This window comes from Carettochelys insculpta, chromosome 14, assembly GCF_033958435.1.
Source record: "Carettochelys insculpta isolate YL-2023 chromosome 14, ASM3395843v1, whole genome shotgun sequence".
NCBI classification, from domain to species: Eukaryota; Metazoa; Chordata; order Testudines; family Carettochelyidae; genus Carettochelys; species Carettochelys insculpta.
The window spans coordinates 10298092-10325141 of record NC_134150.1 but is presented as its reverse complement, the minus strand read 5'-3'; the positions used below and the strand labels follow the sequence as shown (position 1 = coordinate 10325141).

The window sequence follows — 27050 nt, the reverse complement described above, 5'->3', positions numbered from 1 at the left end:
TATGTGGAAACCAGATTTTACATCATGGCAGGAGGATATTTGTACTTGTGTCAGAAGTGTTTGCACGGCTCATTCGATAAAGGAACAAAAAAAAAATAATTTAGCTCATGAAACCATCTCAAATAACTAACTCACTGGCTAAGTAGCAGTGCAGCAGAAAAGGACTTCGAGAATACAGTGGATGAGAGGCTGGATATGAGTCAACAGTGTGCCCTTGTAGCCAAGAAGTCTAATGGAATATTAGGGTGCATTAGGAGGAGCATTTCCAGCAGATCTAGAGAAGTTCTTATTCCCCTTTATTTGGCACTGGTCAGGACACATCTGGAGTACTGTGTCCAGTTCTTGGCCCCACAATATAGAAAAGATGTGGATGCTATCAGGAGAGTCCAGCAGAAGGCAATGAAAATGAGGAGAGGCTGCAGGATTTGAGCTTATTTAGTTCCCAGAAAAGAAGAGTGAGGGACAATTTGATAGCAGACTTCAACTTCCTGAAGAGGGAGATCTAAAGTGGATGGAGAGAGGCTGTTCTCAGTAGGGATGGATGGCAGAACAAGGTGCAATGATCTCAAGTTACAGAGCAGGAGGTGTAGGTTAGCTATTAGGAAAAACTATTTCACCAAGAGGCTGGCAAAGCACTGGAATGCGTTACCTAGAGAGACTGTGGAACCTCCATCCCTAGAGGTTTTTAAGTCCTGACTTGACAAAGTTTTGGCCGGGGTGAATTAGTTAGGGTTGATCCTGCTTGGGACAGGGGGCTGGACACAATGACCTCCTGAGGTCTCTTCCAGCCCTAGAATTCTATGATTCTATGAATAGATAAAAAGCCAGTAGACAAGTTTCAAGAATATACGGGGAAAAGGTTGTTGGTTTTGAAAGCCAATAAGACTTGCTGTGCACTGCAGGTTAGTTCCTCTTTGCAGCTCTTTAGATAAGAGAGAAGACCCCTCTTTCTGCAGATCTTCCATCAGCCTCCAAACTCACTGATTAAGAGGGGATGCTCTAGAGCTGAGTTCTGGCTTGTAGAGGGCTATACAATAATCGCACAGCACCTAGGAATCTTATCTTTCCTTTAGTAGAGGTACCAGACCAGCAACACTGTCAGTGACGCTGCCACACCCACATCCATAGGACCTGCCCCTGTTTGCTCAGCTCTAGTAATAGATGTGGTATGTGTCAGCCTAGCATCATGCCAATGGAGTCACTTTTCTGTCTTTATCTATAGATTCCAGTCCTTGCATATCCAAAGCTCCCACTGAAATCAAACAGAATCTGAGGAATGCAAGGACCGATATTTTAGACTTGTGCTATCTCATTGTTTTGATTACAGTACAGGATATGGGATCTAATATGGTTTTAATCCTTCAAAGCATACATGTGAGCTATTTCTACAAGGGACACAGGAAAAATGTTGATTAACCCCATTTTTTATCTTCATATTGGCTTATTTACTATTCACCTCTGAGGAGCTGGTTTAAGCCTTACCGGCTAACTTTTCAGAAGCATCATTCCATGACTCAGCAATCTAAGTTTCATTGAATTTCAGTGAGACTCAAGATATGGCTATACTACAAGCATGACAACTGCACAGCTATAGCTACTCCACCATTGGCTAAACATTTATTATGCCATAAAATTTTTTTGCCATTGCTGAAGTTAATCCATCTGCTTGGGAGGCAGTTGTCAATGGAAGAATTCTTTTGTCAGTGTAGGGGTATTTACACCAGGTTCAGGGTGACCTAACTACATCTCTCAGTGGTGTGAATTTTTTACATCCCTGAGCAACATCTCTAGATCGCCTTAGCTTTAGGTGTAGATCACACCTTAGGCTCCTACATAACTAAGTCACATATGAAACTGAGACTATGTTCTACAACACTTAAAGCACATCTGAACATTTTACCCAGAGATATATTTTAAAAAAATAAGTAAAATATATTCTACCGATTCAGTAAAGTAGCTTAATTAAATCCTTTAATTAAAATTAATGTCGTTTCCTGAATTTTTCAGTAATTTCAATGCTTTTTAAACACTTATTTCAGCTTTTTGGAATCTGTTTCATGAGACAGCAGTTTGTTTCCTGGAAAACAATCCTATGGAAACATGCTGTAGTACTGCAGATATAAACTTCGAGTTGGAAAGGAAATCTGGAAGGACACAAATAGAAAAAAACAGTAAAGAAAAATACTTTAAAAATTAAAATCAACGGAAAAAATGGAAACTCATTAAAGGCAAATGTGAGAGCTTTTAAATATGTTATTAACATTGATTTATAAATTATATCATGTTTAAAACAAATGCTTTTTCCTTCACTAGTTGTTTTCTTCTTCTCTCTCCCATTGTTTGCAGTACAAGCCAGGGCTTTTGACCCTAAAATGGGAGATTTGGAAAATAATTATTAAAACATTATTGTAGGCATGGAAGGGTTAACAAGAAGGTACTATAAAATTAGCCATAACATGAAAGATATATAAAGTCAATTGCCATTAATCCAACCAAGTGCCAAAGTGCTCCTGTGAAATCTGCACTCTGGGACTGTGACTGTGTCAACAGATTGAGAATGGCCACAGGTCAAACCACTCAGCTGAAAGGAAGCTGTGAGGCTCTGCTATTCCAAAGAACTTTTCCAAGCAGCTACACAGAAAAACCGCTATTTCAAAATAATTTCAAAATAGTGGACAGCTTATTTCCCATTTTGTAAGCCTCATTCTATGAGGAATAGTACCTATCTCTAATAGATACTTTGAAACGGGCTGTATAGATAGGGATTAGGGGCTATTTCAAAATATGGGGCATCTAGCCCTACCCAAGGCACCTTACCAGTGTGGATGCTCTGTTTCAAAAGAGCTGAGTGCTATTTCGATATACATTATAGCTGTGTGTACACAGCGCCTCCCTTTCAAAAGGAACATGCAACTGCGGCCAACTGGAAATGCAAATGAGGCACAGATATAAATATCTCTCATCTCCTTTGCATATTTCTGCATGATCTGGCTTGCGGAAGAGCCATTTCCAGAAGCCAAAGCAGCCACGTGGACAGGGTTCCTTCAAAAGGAAACCCCGCCTTTTGAAGAAAAAAATTAGGAAGAAGGATGCTTTTGAAAGGGAGGTTTCCTTTCAAAGGAACCTTGTTCACACAGCTGCTTTGGCTTCCAGAAATGGCTCTTCTGGAAGCCAAACCATGTGGGAATATGTAAATGAGGTATGGGATACTTAAATCCATGCCTCATTTGCATATCTGATCAATCATATTTGCATGCCTCTTCCAAAAGGGAGGGGTCATGTAGATACAGTTTTTTGTGGAGACATGGTATTTCAAAATAAACTATTCTGGAAAATCTCTTCCAGAATAGCTTATTCTGAATTAATACTGCTGTGTAGCCATAGCTTTACTGTTACTAGTTTAGAAGACCAAATGGGAATTCAAGTGAGGTACAGTGCAGAGAAGTTCATTAGGAAAAAACCCAGAAATATTCCAAAAATACTGCTGTTGGAAGGAATAACTACAATTTTCTTTTCCCTGTTATTACTGCTCTCTTTGTCACAGCTTGGCTACGTCTACACGTGCAGCCAACATCGAAATAGTCTATTTCGATGAATAACGTCTACACGTCCTCCAGGGCTGGCAACGTCGATGTTCAACTTCGACGTTGCTCAGCCCAACATCAAAATAGGCGCAGCGAGGGAACGTCTACACGTCAAAGTAGCACACATCGAAATAGGGATGCCAGGCACAGCTGCAGACAGGGTCAACGGGCGGACTAGCGCTTCCGGGGCAACAGCTAGCCGCTCCCTTAAAGGGCCCCTCCCACATACACTCAGCCTGCACAGCACGCGGTCTGAGGAGCCATATAGGCACACAGACCCCGAGCGCCGCAGTCATGGACCCCCAGCAGCAGCAGCAGCAGCAGCAGCAGCTAGAGGTCCACCCAGCCCTCCCGGCAGGAGCAGGGCTTGCCCTGGCTCATGCCATGTTGGGGGCAGCTGAGCACCTTCTTGCCCCAGGGGAGGAGATGCCCCCAGGGCAGCGGGGCTCAGCCCCTACCCCTGCAGCACCCCGGCCCCCCCCCGCCTCACACGCCGGCGGCTGTGGAGCTACCCCACCAGCACCGACTGGTGGGAGCGACTGGTGCTTGGGGAGTGGGATGATGACCACTGGCTCCGGAACTTCAGGATGACCCGCCAGACATTCCTGGAGCTGTGCCAGTGGCTCACCCCCGCACTCAGGCACCGGGACACTGCCATGCGGCGTGCCCTCCCTGTGGAGAAACGGGTCGGCATCACTGTCCGGAAGCTGGCCACTCCGGACAGCTACCGATCCGTGGGGCAGCAGTTTGGTGTCGGAAAGGCCACCGTCGGGGCTGTCTTCATGGAGGTAAGAGAACCCACAGGGGCAGGCCAGGCCAGGGCAGGGGGCCCAGAGCAGGCCAGGGTAGGGCAGGGCAGGGCAGGGGGGCCAGGGCAGGCCAGGGCAGGGGGGCCAGAGCAGGGCAGGGCAGGGCAGAGCAGGGCAGGGCAGGGCAGGGGGGCCAGGGCAGGGCAGGGCAGGGGGGCCAGAGCAGGGCAGGGCAGAGCAGGGCAGGGCAGGGCAGGGCAGGGGGGCCAGGACAGGGCAGGGCAGGGCAGGGCAGGGCAGGGCAGAGCAGGGCAGGCCAGGGCAGGGGGGCCAGGGCAGGCCAGGGCAGGGCAGGGCCACGCACACCCTGCTCACCCCTCACTGGGGCTGTCCCATGTGCTTTCTCTGCAGGTCGTGCGTGCCATCAACTCCATGCTCCTGCACAGGCTCGTGAGGCTGGGGGACCCACATGCCACTGTCGCCGCCTTTGCCACCCTGGGCTTCCCCAACTGCTTCGGGGCTCTGGATGGGACTCACATCCCCATCCGCGCCCCGGACCACAGTGGAGGCCGATACCTCAATCGGAAGGGCTACCATTCAGTCGTCCTGCAGGCTTTGGTGGACAGCCGGGGACGGTTCCAGGACATTTACGTGGGCTGGCCTGGCAGCACCCACGACGCCCGGGTTTTCCGCAACTCGGGCCTGTGCCGCCGGCTGGAGGCGGGGACCTACATCCCCCAGCGGGAGATCCCTCTGGGGGACACCACCATGCCCTTCTGCATCCTCGCGGATGCGGCATACCCCCTCCGGCCGTGGCTCATGCACCCCTACACGGGCCACCTCTCCGCCAGCCAGGAGCGCTTCAACGAGCGCCTGAACCATGTGCGCCAGGTGGTGGAGCGCTCATTTGGCCGCCTCAAGGGACGCTGGCGATGTCTCCTGACCCGCCTGGATGCCAGCCCCAACAACATCCCCCAGATTGTGGGTGCCTGCTGCGCCCTGCACAACCTCGTGGAGAGCAAGGGGGAGAGCTTTCTTCAGGGCTGGGCCGCCGAGGCCGGCAGGGCACACGTGCAGCCACCTGCTGCCCCCAGTCGGCAGGTGGACCCAGAGGGGACCCGGGTCCGGGAGGCCCTGCGGGCCCACTTCAAGCAACAGGCCGCGGGGTGAACTCTGCCCAGGCCCCCTACTGCCCGCCCCTTCCTCCCCCACACTCCTGCCTCAACGCCCACACCATGGAGCACCCCACCGCCCCCCCCCACTTGTCCAGGAGAAATGACAGCACGAACTTGTGGGTGAACGTAAATGTTTTTTTTGTCTTAACGAATTTTTTTTTTTTTTGTAAATAAATAAATATGTGAAACAGAAACCAAAAAGGAGGGACAAACGTTCAACAAAAGCAAGATGTGCACAAATAAAACAATATACAACAACAAAGCAGAGAACTGTGCGCCATCAACAAAAAAGAAAAGCAGGGAGGAGAACGGGGAGAACTATTTACAGGGGGGGACGGGGCAAACAGGGGCAGTAACATAAAGCAGTCCCCAAAGTCTGTCCAACAAGGGGGGGGGCCACGTCCCAGGCCCCTCGCCCCTACAGCCCAGCACTGGGCGTGCCCGGCCGGGAGCTCCGCCGGGCCTGCAGTCTGGTCCGCGGCTGGGTGGGAGCGGGCTCCACCGGAAGGTAGCGGCGCCGGCGAGTCTCGGGTGGCTCCAGGGGTCCCTCGGCGCGGTGGCCCTCGCGGGGAGGTGGTGGGGCGACGGCGGACGGCCCGGCGACGGCTGGAGCAGCTGGTGGTGGGGCTGCAGGAGCGGGCATGGTGGGCGGTGGCTCGGCCGGCGCGGCATGGGGGGCCAGGTAGTCAACCAGCCGGTTGATGGTCTTCATATAGGCCCCCCATGCCTCCCTGCGCCAGGCCAGCGCCTGCTCCTGCAGCCGGAGGTGCTGCTCCGACACCTCCAGCTGCCGGCGGAGGATGGCCAGCAGCTGGGGGTCCGTGGCCGCCGCCAGTAGGAGGCGCGGGGTCCGCCGTCGGGCCCTCCGCGGGGCCGGTCGTTCCTCGGCCGAGGGGCTGCCCTGGAGCGAGGGTCCCGGAGGGCTCTCCGGGACAACCGAGGCCTCGCTGGCGCTCTCTTCCGGTCCTTCGGATGGTGCAGGTGCAGGACATAGGAGAGGAGGGGGGAAAGAAGAATGGAGACAGGCGTTAGTGTGGGCCCCGAGCCGTGGCCTTTGTCCCCCCCGCCCTGTGCTGCAGGTTCCCCATCCCCGTCCCCAGGAGATGCTGCTGTGATGGATGGGGTTCAGGGGTCCCCCTGCCCTGCACCCCGTCCCCTGGTGGGAGCGACTCTCACTTCACCCCGCAGGGTCTGAGAGCAGGAGAGCTTTTTTAGGCCACAGATGGCCAGTTTCTGCCAGGAGTGACAGCACCAGCTGTCGGAAGAGACAGTCCTTCCAACCCGTCGTGGGGAGAAGACCCCAAGGGGGGCCCCTCTGGGATGCAGCTTTCCCCCTCCTCTGGCTGGCTGCCTACCAGCTCTCCCTTCCCCTAGCCTCTACCTGTGGCCCCCGCCCTCGCCCCCCAATTCCAAGCCAGCTCGGCTCCTCCCTCCTGTTTGCTCAGGGCAGAGGTGTCACCTGCCAGCTGTAGCGCCAGGATCCTCCTTTGGCCCTGGGAGCTCCTCGGCTCTGGTGGCTCATATGTAGCCTGAGTCTCCCTTTGGCAATCCCCCCACTCCATCACATGCTGCTGCTGCGGGGTGTCCCACCCCCTCCGCCCGGGGGCCCCTTGAGGTTCAGCTCCCCCCTGGCCCGGGGATGGGGCATGGCACTGTCATGCAGGGTGGCGGGGGGCAGGGGCTGATGGCTACAGTGCTGTGAGGGCCATGGCCCTAGTGTCCTTGGGGCCATGGCCATGTGAGCGTGTGGGGGGCCCTGGACACATCTCTGTTCCCCCCGCCCCTCAAGCCCCGGGGTGTCCACCAGAGAGGGGTACCTACCTGTGGGTCCGCTCCCATGGTCCGGAGATCCCCGGGGGTCGGAGTACCTGCTGCTGCTCCGGGATGGCAGGAGGAGGATCTGTAGGCTGGATTCTGTGGAGGAGGAGCCCCCCTCCTCCTCCTCCTCCTCCTCCTGCCGCGAGGTCCCGGGGATGGCCTCCGGGGGGGGCCCCCGGGGTGCGGGGCTTGCCTCCAGGGCAGAGTCCGTCTGCAGGGCCTGCTCGGGCTCGTCAGCCGAGGTGTCAAGGGTGGCCGGAGGGGAGGAGGTGTGCCGGGAGCCCAGGATGTCCCTGAGCTCCCTGTAAAAGGGGCAAGTGACGGGGGCGGCCCCAGATCAGCTGGCCGCATCCCGGGCCCGGGCATAACCCTGCCGCAGCTCCTTGACCTTACTGCGGACGTGGTCAGGAGTGCGGGCAGGGTGACCCTGGGCAGCCAGGCCGTCGGCCAGCCGAGTGAACGCATCTGCGTTCCGCCTCTTGCTCCCCATTACCTGGAGCACCTCCTCCTCGCTCCAGAGCCCCAGCAGGTCCCGCATCTCGGCCTCCGTCCAAGAGGGGCCCGACTGCCGCTTCCCAGACTGCGTGGCCCTCTGGCTGCTCTGGCTGCTCTGGCTGCCCTTGGGGGGGGTCCCCTGGGGGCGCTGGGGGGGCTGCTGGGCAGCCATGGCCGGTGTCAGGGGCTGAGGGCTGTGCAGGCTCACCGCGGGTGCAGGCAGGAGCCTGCACGTTGCCTCAGCCTCCTGCAGTCAGGGCGGGGGAGGGGACCTTTAAGGGGCCGCTCCACGCGGCTACCAGTGAGCTGAGGGGCTGGAAAGAGCGTCTCTCAACCCCCCAGCTGATGGCCACCATGGAGGACCCGCCAATTTCAACGTTGCGGGACGCGGATCGTCTACACTGTCCCTACTTCGACGTTGAATGTCGAAGTAGGGCGCTATTCCTATCTCCTCATGAGGTTAGCGACTTCGACGTCTCGCCGCCTAACGTCGAAGTTAACTTCGAAATAGCGCCCGACGCGTGTAGACGTGACGGGCGCTATTTCGAAGTTGGTGCCGCTACTTCGAAGTAGCGTGCACGTGTAGACGCAGCCCTTATGTTCACTACGGCATCTGAACACCAGTTTGAGATAGAGTTTGTACGTTGATCCATACCCAAAACTGATTGTAATAGGCATTCCACTGAGAAGATCATGATGAAGGTTAGAAAAACCTCTGCTACATACCAACTGAGCTGTAGCTCTGTACAGCATGGATGTGGGATATTAACAAATTTTCAGCAAAGACATCATCCTGGAATCCTCTTCGCTTTCTTCTGGAAACCAGTCTCATGTTGACAGAGTATAACTGAATTACCTCAAGTCACAGGATGTAATGACGTAGCTTTCATCCATATTTCTCTGCTTTAGAAAGACTTACGATAATGCAGAATGAAACATTCTGGCTCCTACAGGCTGCATCTACACTAGCAAGTTCTTACAAAATATTTTTCTAAAGAAGAGGCTCTTTCAAAATATCCAGCAAAGCATCTACACACAAAAAGTGTCCTTTTGAAATTAAATCAAAAGAACGCAGCATTCCTTTTGAAAGTGCTCTTCCACTCCCGTTTCAGGAAGAGTGCCTTCTTTTGAAAGCTTCTTTCGAAAGAAAACATGTTAACATTCAACGGGGCTCTTTTTTCGAAAGAGCAGTCCTCATGGTGCCTGATTTTTTGATCACCGGCCCATTCTTTCAAAAGAGTGGGGGCTGTGTGGAAGTTCTCTTTCGAAAGAGCAGATCACTCTTTTGATCTGCTTTTGTGTGTGTGGATGCACTCTTCTGAAAGAAGAAGAGATCTTCTGGAAGGACTTCTTTCAAAAGATTGCTGTAGGGTGGACAAAGCCACAGTGACTTTGAGTACAATAGGTTATAAATAGCAAAGAAAGCTATTTAAAATCTTACCTTTATTAGGTCCAGTTTTTCCAACTTACAGGGCATATAGTAGCAAATCCAAAAGCTTGACTTCTCAGTTTGCATGTTCTAAATGGCAGTACTCTTCCCAAAGTGGAATATACGATTTCATAAGCTCCTCTATCATTTGTGGGAAGAAAGGGGAGAGGGAATGAGAATCATTTATCATGGACTTCAATTGATTTATACAAGTTTACATTAGCAGAAAATCAGACCTATGTATTTCTCATTGTAAATCTTTTATTTCTGGAACTCATAATTGTGATGGGCAACAAAGGCACTATACAGAAATACTAAAAGGTGAATAATACATACAGAACAGTGGGATCTATAGATATGGTAGGCCTGATTTTTGTGAAGAAACTGTTCAACAAAATTCATTCTGATGTCTTCCTAAGATCCTTTTTACAGCAGGTTATGAATCATCACCAGGATATCTTTAAATGGATGATCAATACAATATTTTCCCATAAAACGTTTGGTTTGAAATCCGATTTTAAGTGCATTAGAGTTTTTGTGCACTGAATGAGTGAATGTCATAATAAATTGTCATCAGATATGATAGAAATATAGCTTAGATTAATTGCCACATTTATTTATGACTCTATAAAATATATTGTGAAAGTCCTGGCACATTTTTGGGATACCAGTTTGAACTTTCAAGAAAGTTAAAAGCATTAAAGGAGACTGAAGTTAGATTTATTATTGCCTTGTTTTTAATTGCAGTTTCAACCAGACACAGGTATTAGAATGTCTATGCCCTTAATGGTCATGTCTCGTGTTTTTTTTCTTTAAAAATGACATATTTCCCATATTTTTATTGATTTTATAAGATTTATTGTAGATTAGTGGTGCTTTTGTGTGAAATCACAAGTGGTTCCAAGAGTAGTGTGTTGCAGACGGTATACACAAGAGAAGATTCTGTCTCTGATGTATCGCACAGAATTAAGTACTGTATGAAATAACACTGGAGGGAAAACCCAGGGAACATGTCAGATATAACAGGAAGAAAACCATGCATGGAATAAGGTGTATGTTGAACTGATCTACATTGTGAACATACAGAAGTACCATTCTCAGAAAGCTACATAAACAGTCCAGTTCTGCACTCAGTTACAGTGGAGCGGATTAGGACTAATTCAACCAAAGTCAGTGCAATTACAGTGTGAATGGAAGGAGAACCAGAAAGGAACACACAGAAGGAGATTCAAGTTCAGTATCTTTTCACTTTGGCTTTTAGTGATGGGGTCCCAGAAAGGTTTGATGGGGCTGAGAGGGGAGGGTGGGTATTGGCTGGCCTAGGATTCCTGCTTTGTTAATGATTTCTTGGTTTTGAGAGGAACAGTAGTCCCTGCATTTTTAAACACTATTACAAAGGCATCAGATGACTGAGGTGGGTGTATAGCCTTTTTTGTGTATTGTAAATCAACGGACAAGATTTGGAATATCAAAGCAATTAGCTTAAGAACAAACTGAGCGTCTTGAAAACGTGTGTATTCAGCAGCATGTCGTACAGATGCAAGACATGGGTGATAACGAAAGATTCGAAAAGAAGAATATTGGCATTCAAAAGGAGTTGTCACAGAAAGATTCTGAGAATAGGATGGCTGCAGAAAGTCACCAATGAGGAATTATATAGGAAGATACAGCCGAAAGAGAACCTGCTTCAGAAGGTTATAAAACGGAAGCTACAACTATTTGGGCATATTTGCAGAATGAACAATGAAGAAAAAATCAAGACCCTAGTATTTGGCATAATGGATGGTTCAAACAGGAGAGTCAGACCCCACAGAAAATGGATAGTTGATATAGTAGATTGGTGAGGAGCTAGTCTACAGAAAGTAAGACACTCTGCACTGGACAGGGAAAGATGGAAGGAAATAGTGAGAGAGGCATTAGATACCAATGGGTGCTGAGCCCCTGGTTATTGATGATGATGATGATGAAATCAAAGTAAATAAGTAAATAAAGGTAAAATTCTGCTACCCTTATGTTAAATGGTACACAGTGAAATCAGTGAGAAGGCTTGGTGCTATGCAACACAAGAAAGTAGCATCAGGGCCAGTACAGAGAAAGAAAACCAGGTATTGTAACTATTACAAGGTGAAAGTCTCAGGCACAAAAGTCATAGGTGGCTTCCTGAGGAACCTCTTTTTGCCAGTATCATATAGAGTTCTGTAGAAGGCTATTGGGGTGAGGGGAGAGGTGTAGGCCAAAGAAGGGGCCATATATCTGCACAGGCAGAGATAAAGGTGAAGATATTCTCCCTCTCTCACCCAAATTGTATGAAGGCACAGTAAGTGCTACTCCACCAAATACTTTCTATTGACTGCTATGGATATTGGATCAAACGTAGCCTGGAATATTTGGAATGAGATTCTGAGAACTTACCAGGAAGCTATAGTGGCTTCAAAGCCATCCTGGAGTCATCCTGACCTTAGGCTAAGGAGCTTGGGTGGGGCTTCCTGGGCATCTGTCTTAAATTACAGCAGCCTACCACAGCTGCCCTTGGATCACAATAATATGTACTGCAGCCCTGGCCCTGGCATACACCTCCCACCCTGCACAGTCCTGCAACCCAGTACCCTCAGGCATCCTCAGAAGGAAATATGATGGTTAACTTTCACAGTGCCTGCATGGAGGGAAACTTCCTTTGGTATTATACAGCAGTTTTAGAACCTAGTCTCATAATTCTGGCTCTTTTTTTCCAGAGCAAAGGAGAGAACGTGGAGGTAAGCCCTTATTCAGAGGCAATGACTTTCACCCTTAGGCTACATCTACACTACACTGCAATTTTGAAAAGACCTCTTTCAAAATGCACTTTTCGAAAGAACAGCCTTTGAAATTCCATGTCTACACCAACAAAACCACAATCCCCTATTTCCAAAGAGTGGCCCAGCATTTTGAAAGGGAATGCCTACACAGCACAGACACTATTTTGAAATAACAAGCCAGGAAACACCATGGCCAGGGTTGCATGGCTGCCAAGCCTTGCAGGGCCTGCAGCCAGCTGCTCCCTTAAAGGCCCCCTCCCAACACTCATAACCTGCATGTGCTCCAGGCTCCAAGGTTTGCCACAGAACTACAGACCCTGTGCCAGGACCTGAGCTGTACCAGTGACCAGGCCTCCCCAGCAGTTCCCGGAGGGGGAGTTCATCCAGGCCGGAGGGCCAGTCGCATAGGCTCCCTCCTGCAGGGCGTCTGCCAGGGCCTACTGCTGTGGACCCTGACCCCGCCAATTTGACAACACTGGCTGTACCCCACCAGCACCGAGTGGTGGGACTGCTTCATGTTTGTCAAATGGGGTGACAAACAGTGGCTGCAAAACTTTAGAATGACCAGGCAGACCTTTGCTGGTTCACCCCAGCCCTCCAGCACCACAACACAAGGATGCGTCCCATGCTCCCTTTGTGGAAGAGAGTAGCAATTGCAATCTGGAAGCTGGATGCCCCAGACTGCCTCCAGTCTGTCAGCCATCAGTTTGGGGTAAGCAAGATCACTGTCAGGGCAGTCCTACTTGAGATGCGCCCGGCTCAGGACACACACCCCCGCATGGGGAGGGGGACACCAGGCAGGGGGCCAGGGAGAAGGATCCTTCAGGAGGCTAGGGAGGCGACTCTCTGGGCAGGGGCTGGGGAGAGGTGCCCTGCAGCAGGCTGAGGAGGGCAGGCCTCCAGGCAGGGGGTCCTCCAGGCAGGGGCCTGGGAGTGGGGCCACTGGGGCCTGGGCCAAGAGAGCACATGACCATGAACTCATGGACTCGTCTGTCTTGCACCCTCTGCAGGTCATCTGGGTGATGAATGCCCTCCTCCTGTGCTGGGTCATCACCACTGGGGACCTGGATGTTGCTGTCACCAGCTTCGTGGATCTGGGCTTTTCAAACTGTTTTGGTGCACTGGATGGGACACACATAGCCATCCATGCCCTAGACCACAGCGTGGGTGCTTTTGTGAACAGAAAGGGATACCACTCTGTGGTCCTTCATGTCCTTGTCAAGACCCAGGACTGGTTCATGGATGTGTTCATGGGGTAATTGGGCAGGGCCATGATGCCCAGGTGTTTAGGAACTCATGGTTGGGGCTCAGGAAGCATAAGGGCACCTACCTCCCCCAGCAGGGGCTCCCGATGGGAGACTTCACCATCCCCCCCTACATCATGGCCAACGCCACATAAACCCTACACCAGTGGCTCATGAGGCCCTACACTGTACACACCAACCCATCCCAGGATGTGTTCAAAGCACACCTGAACCAGGCCAGAAACACCACTGTTTGGATTTCAGCTGTCTCAAGGGGTGCTTTCGCTGCCTCCTGACAAGGTCGGAGGTCAGCATTCCTAATGTGCCCACAGTCATTGTAGCCTGCTGTGCTCTCTACAATATTGTGGAGAGTAAACAGGAGCCCTTCATCCAGGGCTGGGCTGCTGAGACCAGTGCCAGTTACAAGCAGCCACCTGCTGCCCCATGCCGCCAAGAGCAAAGGGATGGGATGTAGTTCAGGGAGTCCCTTCATGAGGTCTTCACTCGGGGCCCGCAGTGACCCTCCCCGAAATCACCCTCCCCCAACTCACACCCCTTCCTGAACCCCCCACCCCTCACTACTTCCCCAACACATGAAAGAGATACAAGAAATACAGGTGGAACTTTTACTATATAAAACTTAACTGTAGCAAACATAAGCAGATTATACAATTCAAAACATGTGCTGTCAACTATATACAAGGGGGAAACTATAAGGGATCCATGGGTGGCATTGGTGGGTGGTCTGAACTTGGGGGATGGCACCAGAGTGGTGGGAGACTCAATCATCCACCAGGGTGGGAGGACCTGTGGAGACAGAAGGGGACATAGGGACCACCCATAAGTCCTGTGTCCTGACCGCAGGGGCCAGGTCCCCTACTCCAGTAGGCCCCACTCTGCCCCCCGACTCCCTGATGGCCTGTGGCGGCACATGGGATACTGAATGCAGATGGGGCCTCACATGGTGGGGCTCCCCTGGGGTTCGCCACCTCCCCCATTCTCTCCCCAGCCATGGAGAACCTGGGGCTGTGAGGGGAGGCGGGCACTGAGTGTCAAGCCGGTGAGTGGCCTCCTGCCAGCTGTGGCAGGGACAGGACCCACCTCCCCAGCCCCTGAGGCATCCCAAATGCCTGGTACCTACCTGCTGCTCCCTCCATGAAGGCTGGAGATGCCCATCTAGAGGAGTCCCATCTGGATGATCCAGAGGAGATCGCGAAGACAAGGGTCCCTTGCTGACATATCCGCAGAATGAACAATGAGTGAAAAGTCAAGACCCTGGTACTCAGCATACTAGATGGTTCGAATAGGAGAGGCAGACCCCACAGAGAATGGGTAAATGATACAGTAGATTGCATACCACAGGGGGTATGCAAAAGTAGGTGAGAATTAGAAGAGACCATAGTGACATGGTGGCAGAAAAGGTAGGGTAAAGAGCAGAAGCAAATCAGTGTTATGTATTGAGATCTGCATTGAATTTCTGCTTGCAAACTATGTCTTCATGCCTAAAATGTTTCTGAAGAAACATTTTAGACAGAACTTGTATTAGTAATACATATAAATGTGAGAGTCTAGATGAGGGTAGCTCCTTCTAACTTCTCAGTGCACACATCAAGTAACAGAGCAGGGTCAGACTGTTTCAACCCAGTGTTGTGATTTTTTTTATTGTAAGTATTATTGCAAATTGGAATATTAATCACTTAAAGTCACCATGCTTAAAACTTTGTAGGCTAGGTAAAGTGGATGTATAACATTCAAGTAATTCAATATCATCTCTTCGGGTGTTCCCTTTTCAAAATGCAAATGCTTAAAAGATCTTGAAAGTTAAACCCGCCCGTTTCAAATGTTGTATATATGTCACTTCCCAATTATGTACTGGATTTATACTTGACTAACAAGGTACCACACTTTATCAGAGCAATTACACCTCCTCTAGTAAATCAAGATGTGTTTCATGCTTCACAGTGTCAATTCTACCTCTGTTCTGAAGTGAGGTTTTTTTTTCAATTTTCTGCTTATGTGCTAAAGCAACTGAAATGCTTTATCTGTGTGGCTAGATATTAATCCCAGTATTGTCCTAATTTGGTCGTGTATTTTTCTGCCTGTAGTGCAGAAATCACCATTGACAATAAGCACAGAGATAAGAAAAGTAACCACCAAGCTTTACAATAAACCACTCTATAGACTACTTTTGTTTGTCAAAACAATTAGTGTTCATTTTGATTTTATTCAGTTAGACCTGCAGTGACTGGTCATTATAAATTATGTATTAGGCTGTCCAGCTGTACTTGTTTATTCATGCATGGACTTGAAGAATTTTAATTTTCTAAGTACAAAAAGAGCTACCACAACAAAAACGTACACTTTAAAATATAAATGTGCTTTCTTCCCAGCAATATTTTGATCACATATTTTGTTTGCTTTCCTCACGCTACTTTCTGTTTTCCTTCTCCTCTATCAATATTCTTCTTTTCTGTAAATGACATTCTAGGCATGTTTTAATTAACCTATTATTGTATGCACATAGTTGTCATCAGTTGCATTTGTGTTAGTGGACGGCACATACTTATTACTTTACCTCTCAGTGATTACTTTTTAAATAAGCTAATGTCAGAGCTAAACCAAATGATGCTGATACTAAAAGCACAAACAATCAAATTATGTCAACTGCAGTTGGACTTCTGCCATCATGCTTCCCTGCAATACCACACAAAATAGCTTAGATATTCTTGTCTTTAAAAACGTAAGTTTTAAAGCCAAAAGGTATTGTTTTCTTCTGTTTATGTGCAGTACATAGCTACAGCATTCTTTGACACAGCTTATTAAAAGGAACCCACAGTGTGTATATAATCATTGTGTGTGCGTGTGTATGTGTGTGTAGAAATAAAATGACAGATGTAGATTTTATATGACTGAAAGATTTACAACAATCATCTGCCACATCATGGTAACTGAATCTCTCCCATAAAACAATATCGTCACTGTGAAAAGCAGAATGAGGATACAGTTGCTGAAGTGGTTTACTATAATCAAAACAATAAAAGCCAATTCCACTGTACTTTTGCTCCAAAGCGTCATTGAATCAAGATTAGTTCAAGAAGCTATTTACATAAAGTTTATGCCAATGTTTACATATCACAGAAAGATGAATGAATAGTTTTGACGTACTGATTGCAGTTGCTAAGTGAGATAACCAGACAGCCTGGTAGCAGTGTTTCAAAAGAACAAGGAAAGATGGAACTTCTGACCTCTTGAAAATCTAGTGGGGGAAGGTAGAACTTGTATTGGTTAATGTGAACATAGCTGAATATCCCAGGTTGGAAGGGTAATTTAAAACGGTCACATGTCTGGCTCTTGTGCACAAAGTATGCTACACAAAGATCTCAAAAAGGCAGGGGAGGGTGCCACAAGTAAAGAAAAAATTTAGTTGCAAAAGGCCATCTCTCAAATCTGCACTCTGCTACAGGATACTTAACAGGTAATAGATTTGTTTTGCTATTGATTGTGCTGGGGACAGATTGACAAATATAATGTTTGCATTGATCTGCATTGTGTCTATTATGAGATTGGTTTTGCGCAGTAAATATTGCTTGAGGTTTCACTGTTCATTTATTTTTAAGGTCAAGAGAGAGAGGTAAACTTGAACATAGCATTTCTACAAGCTGACTGGATTTATAAATCAAGAGTAAATCAATAATGCCCTCACAATAGCTCCTATGTATTTTTCTCACAAAAGGGCTGAGCAAAATTTTGTTGTTGCTGCTTTTTTCAGATAATTTAAGAAAGCATTTCTTATAGGAAATACTAACCTGGTCACAACAGTTGCCAAATCAAGTGATTTAGAATAAAATATTTTATTACTTATAATTAATCTACTTCCTCCTGGAGGGATGCTTGCAATTAAATAATTAACAATAGTGTTACCCCAAAGTGTCCTTTAAAATGTTCTTAAATTATTACCATTGTCAAAAATGGCTAAAATAGATCAGCTGCTTGATTGAAACATACAGCCTTGGTCAGCATTTCACAGAAACCAAACTACTCCAGAACATCAAATATTCATATTGAAGTCTGGTTTTTTTGTGTCTTTTTCCCCAATAAGTTATAGTCAAACTGATCTGAAGATAATTTCAGCTTTTTTCAAGGTAACTGGATACTACAAGGAGCTCAACAGACTGTGAGTGTAAGAGTTCTCCAGAAGATTAAACAATATCAGGAGCATTGAAATCTGAAGGCTTAGATGTTGCACTTTCTTTACTGGCAAAACCACCAGGAAGAGCAACTTAAATTAGTGTAAGCAGTGGTATTCAATTAAATTGCTGTATTAATACATTCAAAACTGGATCTCAAAACCTAGCAATTCGCGTATTATCTTGAATTAGTGAATACACAGTGCAACAAACAAGAGAAGGGAGAGAAAGCCCTGGACAGCATTTCACACAAATGGCACTACTTCAGATAATTAACAATTCTTGTCATGGCACTTCTGCCTCAGCTGAGTTTTACTATATATACATAACGAAAAAAACCCAGTCCTACAGCACTTTAAAAAACTAACAAAATAATTTATTAGGTGATGAGCTTTCGTGGGGCAGACCCACTTCTTCAGCTCTGAAGAAGTAGGTCTGTCCCACGAAAGCTCATCACCTAATAAATTATTTTGTTAGTTTTTTAAAGTGCTGTAGGACTGATTCTTTTGTTTTGTGATGATACAGACTAGCACAGCTACCTCTCTGTCACTACTGCATATACATAGTCAACACAATCAAAACCTTCATGAATACAGTGCTCTCTCCAACATGCTGTTCAATGAGGTGTCATCAAATACACAAAAGGTGCAGTGCTTAAATCCAAACGTCCAAGTAGTCTATACTGTACATTTAAAAGATCTGCAGATTGAATTTAGGAGTGCAAATATCCTTGCTTTTCCCACATATGTGAGCTTTGAAACTGGCCTAAAATGTAGTGGAAGTCCTGGCCTCAGCACATTGTTGAAATCTGTAACGCGAGTGTGTTTGGAGAGGAAGAGATCCTGTATTCCTATTGCTACAGTTCCTCTAAGGTGGTGAAAAATAAGGTTCAGTCTGGTAAACCAGTGGGAGGGGAACAGTCCAATGTTATGTCTGGCTGGTGGAAGGGTGTTTTGTATATCATCCCCTTCCCTCCCACCCCCAACTTTCACTTATTGCAGTAGTTCAATAACTGCAGATCTCCCTACAACTATTCTTCTGTTTCCTCATATTAGCGCCTCATTTACTGGGCGTGAAATACAACAGCCTAAAGTAATTGAAACAACTTATGTTTTTTCCGTGGAAAGTACTTAAAGTTAGTTGCCTTGCTCTAAGAGGAGTTTCTGGCATATTCAGTGCAGCTTGCAGCAATAACGATGTAGTAGCTCCCAAGTGAGAAGCTGTTTCTTAATAAAAGAAACTTTTAAAACCAGCATCTCAAGGCTGCTTTTATTGTTCTGAGAGGAGACTGGGAAAGTTGTTTGGAGTTGGGCTGAAGGCAATGCCAGAGTTTCCCAGAATCTGGGCTTTTGAATGCAGAAGGCGAGTGGTGTCAAATGACAGAAGTTTGGCTGAGCTGTGCTGATTTGCCTTGTGGCTGTTCACAAACCTGGCCCGCGTAGGGCAGGATTAGCACGGAACCCACGGATGAAGTCAGAGGCTTGGCCTGGCTGTAAATGCAGCACACTCGCATTGCACGCCACGTTGTAAATTAGCGCGCAGGCCAACAGTCTCCGAGGGAACCGGGTAGCACCTGAAGGACTAAACTTTATTTCGGAGCTACTGAGCTTTCCTGGGTAAGACGCACCCAGAAAACTCCCTAGCGAGTCATTAAACTCGTTAGTCTGTCAGGTGCTCCGGGACTGCTTGGGGTTTTAAGCAGGGCTCTGGCCACGCTAAGGAACAGCCCCCGCTGTTTTTCACGGGCTGGGAAGGGGGTTGCGCGGCTCACGGGCCAGGCTGGCCTGAGTCCCGCTCGCGGACGGCTGCGGGCGGAAGGGATTTCTACCTGACCGAGCGCGGTTAGTTCCCGGGAGAAACAGGTTAACGCGGCTTGTTCCCTTCGGCTCGGGCTGCCTCCCTTGCTGCGGCCCGGAACTAGCGGGAGCGCAGCCTGAGCGGGTCCCTGCTTCACTCGCGGCTCTCTAGCGCCACCCTTAGAGAATCCGCGCAACTGCAGCCGAGTTTGATTTATTACTTGTCAGTTCCTCCCTCCAACTTGAGCGCGGGCGGCAGCCGCGGGGGAGGGGGCTTCCCGGGTGGCTTCTGTCGGCCATGGGCCCCCGCCCAAGGAAGCAGAGGCACCAGAGGTCCCCGGGCTGTTTCCACCTCCCCGCCCCAGGAATCGCCCCTTTCTGAAAGCCAGCGGCGCCCACTCGCGTTGAAGTTGCAGCGAAGGCCCCGCTCACGCTGGGTGCGGAGTGGGTGGGGCGCTCGCGGGGAGAGCAGCGGCAGAGAGCTCGCGCTGGCCTCCACGCAGTGGGGGCGCCTGCAGCAGAGCTCGGGGCACGGCAGGCTGGGAGGGGTTTTCTCAGTGACAACACACATCTACTCCCCCCGCCGCCCCTTCCCCCACACTCTACAATGGGTCACATTGATGACTCGGGGGGTAGGGCGCCTCCCGCACCCCCGCCTCTCGGCCCGCACTAGACATTGGATCAGGCCAGGGAGCGTGGCCCATTTCTCCGGGCGGGGAAGGGAGCCGGCCTGACAGCGCAGACTGTCTCCTGTCGGAGGGGAGGCATCGCCGGGCCCGCGCACCTCCCTCCAGCTCTTCACCTCAGAGGCAAACGTGCACCGTAGGAGCTGCTGGTTAACCAAGGGCATTTCCCTTTGTTAATTGGTGCAATTACGCCGTAGCGGTAATGGGCAGGCTGGTCTCCAGGCGGCCATCGATCACCCTCCCACTGACCTGCCAAAGCCGCCCCCCGTCGTTCCTGTTGGGACCGACCGTTTGTGGGGCTGATAGAGAAAAATGGATCCCCTGCTCGCCGATACTTGGGCGCGACTCTCGGGCCGGGGAGAGGATGGGCTACCTAGGAGCGCTCTGCGCCGCCCTGTCTGCCGAGCGTGCTCCTGCCCCCCGCCCCCGCCGTGTGGCAGCCCCTCCTCACTGGCGCTGTCCCGGCGGCTGTCCCTGCCCGGCAATAGCAATGCAATGTATGTGGAGATACACGTCGCATAGCGCTGGAAGGGACTTCGGGGCTTGAGCCGAGTCCCCTGCCCTCTTGGCAGGGCCATGCACAACCCCTCAGGCTGCAGGCGCCTTGGGAAGAGGCACCGCCCACCCCCCATTCGGGGCTACTGGAAAGGGCAAGAGGAGAAACTTCAGCCGGTGCGGCACAAGTAGCGGGCTCGGCGGGAGGCGGGGGGCTGGGGAGCGCACCTAAGGGGCGGGGAGATGGGCTCATTAGCACAGAGGCCGGCACGTGTCAGGGCGCTTGTCAAAGGGCCCGCCGCTGTGCGAGCCGCTCTGCAAGTCAGCCTGGAGCAGCGCCACGAGCCCCTGGCTTGGGCGCCAGCCCCTCCTCCACCACTCCCGGCGCGCCCCTGCCAACGCCGCTTCTCCCCCTCGCTGGGCGGGCAGCGCCGGGCTGAGGGGTCGGCGGGGGCGTGGGGTCTGTCACACTTCAGTGAATGGAAAAGTTCCTCCCCCCCATTGTTCACAATCAAAGTCGGCTTGTGCTCCCGAAGGGGGCGCGAGAGCCCCCCGCCCCGCCGGGCCGCCTCGGCAGTGCCTCGCAGCACCGCATTAAAACAACAGGAAACAAGTGTCGAGCGCGCCTCGGATGCTGGAGCTGATTGGCAAAGCTCGGTCGAGCCGCGCCGGGGCTGTCGTTTCGGGATTACTGTGACGTCACTTGGGTGCTCTTCCATGGATGAATGCTAAAGAACTATAGAGCAGAAAATAATACAACAAGCAGGCTCCTGTCCCTCCTTTCCTCCAACTCCCCTTGTCAGTCACAGCCGCCATACATCGGGGGGACTTTTATATACAAACATATATGGTCCTAAGGAGGATGGGAGGTGGGGAGCCGCCTTTCAGGCTCCACACCTCGTGCCTCAGCTGCCTGGCTGCTTTTCTGAAGTGCAACCATCTATAATTGAGGCGTGGGGGGAAGCCCTCCGTGGACATGTGCCTGTGAGAAGGTACCGCTTGGAGCGGGGGGGGCTGGTGACAATCGATCTGGGGGCGGGGGGGATATTGCTGATGGTTCAAAATTAAGGAGCCGCTATGTCCTTCTCTCAGTTCGGATACCCTTACAGCACCGCCTCGCAGGTAAGAGAAGCGAGCACTCACTTTTGATCAGATACCGCTGCTGCGTTCCAGATGTCTCGTCCCCTTCCCCCACCCCTCGCTTGGAGGCTTTTTAAAGGGCACATCTGGAGGCTTTTTAAAAAGCGTGTGTGTGTGTGTCTGTGTGTGTCTGTGCGCGCGCGCGTCGCTTGTGTTATTCTAGGCGGTTAAAATCATAACAACTCTCAGCCTGCAGTTCAGGGAACCAGATCTTCCACTGCTCTGTTTTAAGTGCACCAAAAGCCGAGATGCGGCTGATTTACAAACCCGTCTTGATCTATAGCCCGGGCTCCTCACTTAACGCTTCCATTTGAGAGGCGCCGCGGAAGGCACGGAGCTTTCCTCCGAGCCTTTACTCGGTGGCGTGAGCCTCGCGGGCGGCTGCTCTGCCCCGCTGGGAGGTATTTGGCCAACACCTTTGTCTGCCGGGTCATTTTACTCCCTGTTGTTGCTGTGTTTTATCCCGAATGTCTCTGATTAGAACGAGTCCCAGGGTTCATCCCGGGCGACTTCCAAGAGCGGCCCCAACTTGGGGCCGGACCCTGCATGGCCCCATCCGCCAGTGTAGCTGGGTTATGCACACGCCGTGGTCCCAGCAGGCTTGTCCTCCCGCCTTCTGGAAGCTGACTTCTCCCGCGCCTTGGAACGGCAGGAAGTCAGCTGCCCTGTCTGATGTGAGCGGCGCTTGGTCTAGTCTCAGCCAGCGCAGCGCAGGGCAGGGCAGATGGCCAAGGCTTTCACACCGCTGTGTAATTGTCTGCGGCCCTGGCTGGGCTAGTTACTCCCGTCCTACCCACGCTCCCGCTTCCGCTCACCTAACAGTCCCCGCGTTGCTGACCGCCCGGCTTTGGAGACCCCCCCGACCTCGAACTCCTTCCTGGGGGATTGCGTGTGAACGCTGGCCCCGGCCATTCTCTCCTCTCCCCAGTTTTTCGTGTCTGCCAGCCCCAGCACGACGTGCTGCGACACCGCCTCCAGAGCGGCGTCGGAGGTGTCCTCGGGATCTGCCCAAGCCGCCGCGCTGTGCTGCCCCTCTTACGAGAACAGACTGCTGGCCAGCACCCGCACGGACCTCAATGCGGCGCTGGGCATGTACAGCTCGCCCTACGCCGCCGCCAGCCAGGGCTATGCCAACTACCTGCCTTACAGCGCAGACCGCTCCGCGCTTTACCCCACGCTGGTGAGTAGACGTCCCAACCCCCAGCTGGGTCCCGTGTCCGGGCGCTTTTATCCCATTGCCACCTCGGGGCGCAGGGGGAAGCCAGCCTGCAACAGGCGACAAACTTGTGCTTTAGGACTCGGGGGAGGGAGGGGGAGAGCGTGTGCAGAGGCAAAACGTGAGCCACAGATGCCCGGTCTTCTGGTGTAACCGCAGCAGCCGGGCCCCGCAGGCCAGCAGGGAGCAGAGAGCCAGCAGGGGCGTCAGGTGATTGCAATGCAAGGAACCCTCCCCCCCATTAATGCAGAAAAGGGCAGGAATTTCCTGTTTTAACACCTCCAATGTTAACGTCAAAAGCTGCTCCTTTCCCTTCCAGAACCCTCAGTATGAAATTAAGGATGGCACCAGCAGTTTGCACTCGGGATTCGCACAGCCTGCTGCCTTCTACCCCTACGATCCCTCCTTAGGGCAGTACCAGTACGACAGGTAAAACCCTTTGATCAGCTGCGAATAGCGTTCATATCCCTCTGCGATGCAGCAACAGACATGAAAAACCCCGGGATTTTCTAGCTGACAAATGCTATACAAAGAATCTAAGCAAGCGGCTAACAGCAGCCGTCTGAACTAAAACTTCGCCGCTAATCTCATTGGTAATTGCAGTGGTAATCAAGTTCTAGCAAAAGGCAAATTGGATTAGCAACATCTGCTGCTCAAGTGGTGACACGTGGTACTCAGTGTGAGACCTGGGTGTCGCGGGCTGCTTTTGACCTCCCAGCTCAGGGCAAACACGGAACGGGACGTGATCGCAGCCCATCTACGCCCTCTCCTTCCCCCGTCCCCTTTGTACCCAGGGGATAAAAGCAGCCACAGTCCTAAAAAACAGCAAATACACAGAACAAGAAAAACCCCAGACTGAAGTAAGCTGAGTCGTTGGAGGGGGGCGGATTTGTTTAGCCTGGGTAACTTTAATCTTAATTGACAGCTTACTAGTTAAGTTAATTGTTGTACCACTTCCACATGTGACATTTCCTCTTGAAATATTTCCTGCTAGGTATGGGACGGTGGATTTCAGTGGCTCAGCCAGACGCAAAAATGCAACTCGAGAGACAACCAGCACCCTCAAGACCTGGCTGTACGAGCACAGAAAAAACCCTTATCCCACCAAAGGGGAGAAGATCATGCTGGCCATCATCACCAAAATGACTCTGACTCAAGTGTCCACCTGGTTCGCCAACGCCCGGCGGCGGCTGAAGAAAGAAAACAAGATGACCTGGTCTCCCAAGAACAAAGCGGAAGAGAGGAAAGACGAAAACAAAAGAGAAGAGGAGGGATGTAGCACAGAAAATGAAGGCAAAGGTAGGGGCCTGGGGAGAGGACATCTAGGAGGAGTTACATTGAACTGGATCGACCTGGCAATTTTGATGATGGCGGAATAAATCAAATTGTTTTCTTGATGGCAGTGCCTTCACTGGAAAGGTGTTCCAAAAGACGGACTCCCACCTCAAAGCCACGCTGGCAAACGCAAACGCCCTAGGAAGTCGCATTAAAAGCCATTAGACAACAGCCTCTACAAGGGTCACTACAGGCGCACATACACCGCCAGTGACTGACGCCCCCTTGCACACGCACACGCGCGCGCACAAGTCTCGTGCCCTTTCACCGTATGACTAACATGTTGGTTTTCCTCCTTCATTCACTGTTTTAAAAAGCAGATCAGAAGCGCTTCAAGGAAGAAAAGGGCTTGAGCCTGAGCGACCTGGATGGCTTGGAGGAGGACGAAGCGGAGAAGACAGACGCTGACCGGGCAGATGAACCCCACCAGGCGGCTTCCAGCGCCAGCGCGGCAGCGGCCGAGTCGGACAACTGTGACTGCAGCCTGACCTCGCCTAGCCATTTTCACACGCTCCCATGTACCCAACCCCTGCCGGTGGCAGGAGACTTCTCCGAGCCCGGGGGGCAAAAGGCGGCTCCGGCGGTGGGCGGCGGTAGCCAAGGGCAGCTGTACGAGCCCCCAGACAAGCCCAGGATATGGTCTCTGGCTCACACAGCAGCTGCCAACGCCAGGGCTGGCCCCCCGCCCGCTGCCCAAAGGACGGTGAGCCCGGATTGCCTCCTGGGCCCGGGCAGGCCCTCTGTCCCGGGACACTGCCCGGAGGCGAGTCTCCGAACGCAGCCGCCCGCTGACAGCGCGTTCCAAGAGCCGCCCCCGCCCGCCAAGATCTTTCGAAACTCCCAGTTCCACTGGCAGCCCCTACAGCTGAGCTCTGCTGCCTGTGCCGGGCTGGGGGAGACGTGCCAGTACCCGTCAGGCGCTGAAGGTACTTCCGTGTTTCTCTGCAGCCTGATGGGGGAAGGCACCTGAACGCTAGCGCACGGGGCCGGCCCTAAACAGTGACCCCCCTTCCCACTCTTTAGTTTCTGGCTGCCTTGCAACACCTTTGTTCCCCGTGACCGGTGCAGTAAAAGCAAACAACTCCTGCTAATTTGATGCAGCACCGAGCTGGCGGCTGGCCCTACTCCTTGTGCTGCGGGGTAAGGGAGCGGAGGGTTAGGAAGGCCCGAAAGGCAGAGGCTGACATGATTTCCTGGCGCTGGAAAGCCTTCTGGCCTGCTCAGCCAAGGCAAATACACGTTGTAAACTTCCTTTGTCCCAACAGGGTTTGCGAGAAGTGGGAGGGCCGGCCTTGGAGCCAGAGACCTCAGTGACGCTTGTCTAGTCCAGCACAAAGAGAAACTGAGAACAGCTTTCAGGCCAGTGCTGAAGAGGTGAGGTAGGTGAGGAACTTTCCTGTACCCTAGGCCATTTTCTGGCTTCGGCAGCAGCCGAGTAGTAGATGTGTATCTCACAGCGAATCCGCTGTTTCCTGCTGGATCCTGTTTCCGCTTCGAAGTATAACACGCAGGTCATGCAAAGCCACCAGACCCCCTTGCCTCGCCTAACGCAGTGCTCAGTAGATGAGTGGCTGCTGCATCTTGTGAGACACTTGTGGGGGAGGTGGACGGGAAGGACGGGGAGAGGGTGGGTGCTGTAATGAGAGCTTTGTTCTGCTTTCCAGGGGCGTTTCTCCCGGGGCCAGCAGCTATTCTGGTAAGTTAGTTTCACATGTTCTCTGAGCACACAGACAAGCTGGTCCAATGTGCCTTTGCAGCGAACAAGAGGCTTCTAGGAAGCTCCGGACTTGTAAATGGGACAGGTGGGGGTGTTCCTAACGCTTTTCGCGGGCTAAGGCTCAGGGCACGCCCTTGCCCAGGGCCGGCGGGATTTTCCTCACTCGCCTTTCCCTTCCAGCAGGTTCGTCCAGCACCTTTGCAAGACTCCAGAAGATGGGTCTGAGCATCCAGGCTTGGCGTGAGAACCTGCCGCCACTTACGACCTGCGCCTGGAGCGCATGCGAGGGGACTTCTTTCCTGAAGAGGCGATCATCACATATGCACAACTCGCTTTAAAAAATTGATGAGCCCGACCTCTTCCCCCAGCCCGGAACGAGAGCGGAGGGACTGTCATCAATTGTAGACCTCGTCTCATGCACTGGATCATTGTAGTTTTCGCACAAGTTTACAAAACAGCTCTCCATGGCCGCCAGCCCCCCTCTGCCACTCCGAGGGCGACCGGACCCGCCTCCCGAGCCACCCGCTCAACGTGCAACTTGGTCATTTGTATACGCCTGTGCTTAGCGTGGTTAACAGAAGCCCACTCTCTCCATTTGAACACACACCCCCTCCCTACAGTTCGAACACCTCAGCCACCCCCCCACACCCACTCCCACAGCTCCTTTCTTTCTTTCCCGGGGAAAGTGTGTTTGCGAATCAGGCGGTCTGCTCTTCTGAGGAGCCGACAGCGGGGCGCTGCGTAGGAAATGTGACGGGCTGTTTCTTTGCTGCCGTTGTATAAAGATCTAACTGAATCTCTTTTTAAGTCTCTAAATAAAAGGGCCCGGTCCAGAGCCCTCTTGCAAGGGTGGGGCAGGCAGAAGGTTTCTCTCTTCGCCAGGGGTGCGGCTTTGCCCTGGTTTTGACGTATCCACCCTCCTCCTCAGCCCTGCACGCAGAGGGCAAAATAGAGGCGGGCTCTGTAACTGTGCACTCTAGCCCGGTCCGGTCCGCAGGGGCAAAGCGGCAGCATTTCGCGGGGCAGTGCCGCGCCGCGCCGGGCAGCCGGGAAAGGCAGCCCGCAGCGCTGCATTACTTCTGTTTAATTAAAAGTGTCGTCGAACACTCTGAGCCGGGACTAACCCCCGCGCCGGGCGCAGCAAAGAACATTCCTTTGTTCCCGGGGTCCAGAGGCGCTGGCAATCATG

General features: G+C 51.4%; 1 protein-coding gene and 1 long non-coding RNA gene across 2 annotated transcripts; one reads left to right on the top strand and one right to left on the bottom strand.

Annotated features, from left to right (window-relative positions):
- Positions 1-14001: 14001 nt before the first annotated feature.
- LOC142020934 (uncharacterized) lies at positions 14002-19388 on the bottom strand. The gene is made up of 3 exons (XR_012647565.1): positions 19305-19388; positions 14431-14521; positions 14002-14096 (listed from the first exon to the last, which is right to left on the bottom strand). It is a non-coding gene; the product is annotated as an uncharacterized LOC142020934 (long non-coding RNA).
- Positions 19389-21528: 2140 nt separating this feature from the next.
- Positions 21529-26683, top strand: IRX6 (iroquois homeobox 6). Its single transcript, XM_075008788.1, has 7 exons — positions 21529-21575; positions 22522-22773; positions 23129-23238; positions 23804-24108; positions 24462-25070; positions 25410-25518; positions 26042-26683. The coding sequence occupies exons 1-7, from the start codon at positions 21531-21533 to the stop codon at positions 26103-26105; spliced, it is 1494 nt and encodes a 497-aa protein (XP_074864889.1). The 5' UTR covers positions 21529-21530; the 3' UTR covers positions 26106-26683.
- Positions 26684-27050: the final 367 nt, after the last annotated feature.

What these genes read in the sequence shown, in the direction of transcription:
- IRX6 (XM_075008788.1), top strand. Translation starts at nt 21,531, where the DNA reads ATGTCCTTCTCTCAGTTCGGATACCCTTACAGCACCGCCTCGCAG. An exon ending in CCGCGCTTTACCCCACGCTG is followed by an intron (nt 22,774 to 23,128) that starts GTGAGTAGACGT and finishes TTTCCCTTCCAG; the next exon opens with AACCCTCAGTATGAAATTAA. An exon ending in CACAGAAAATGAAGGCAAAG is followed by an intron (nt 24,109 to 24,461) that starts GTAGGGGCCTGG and finishes TGTTTTAAAAAG; the next exon opens with CAGATCAGAAGCGCTTCAAG.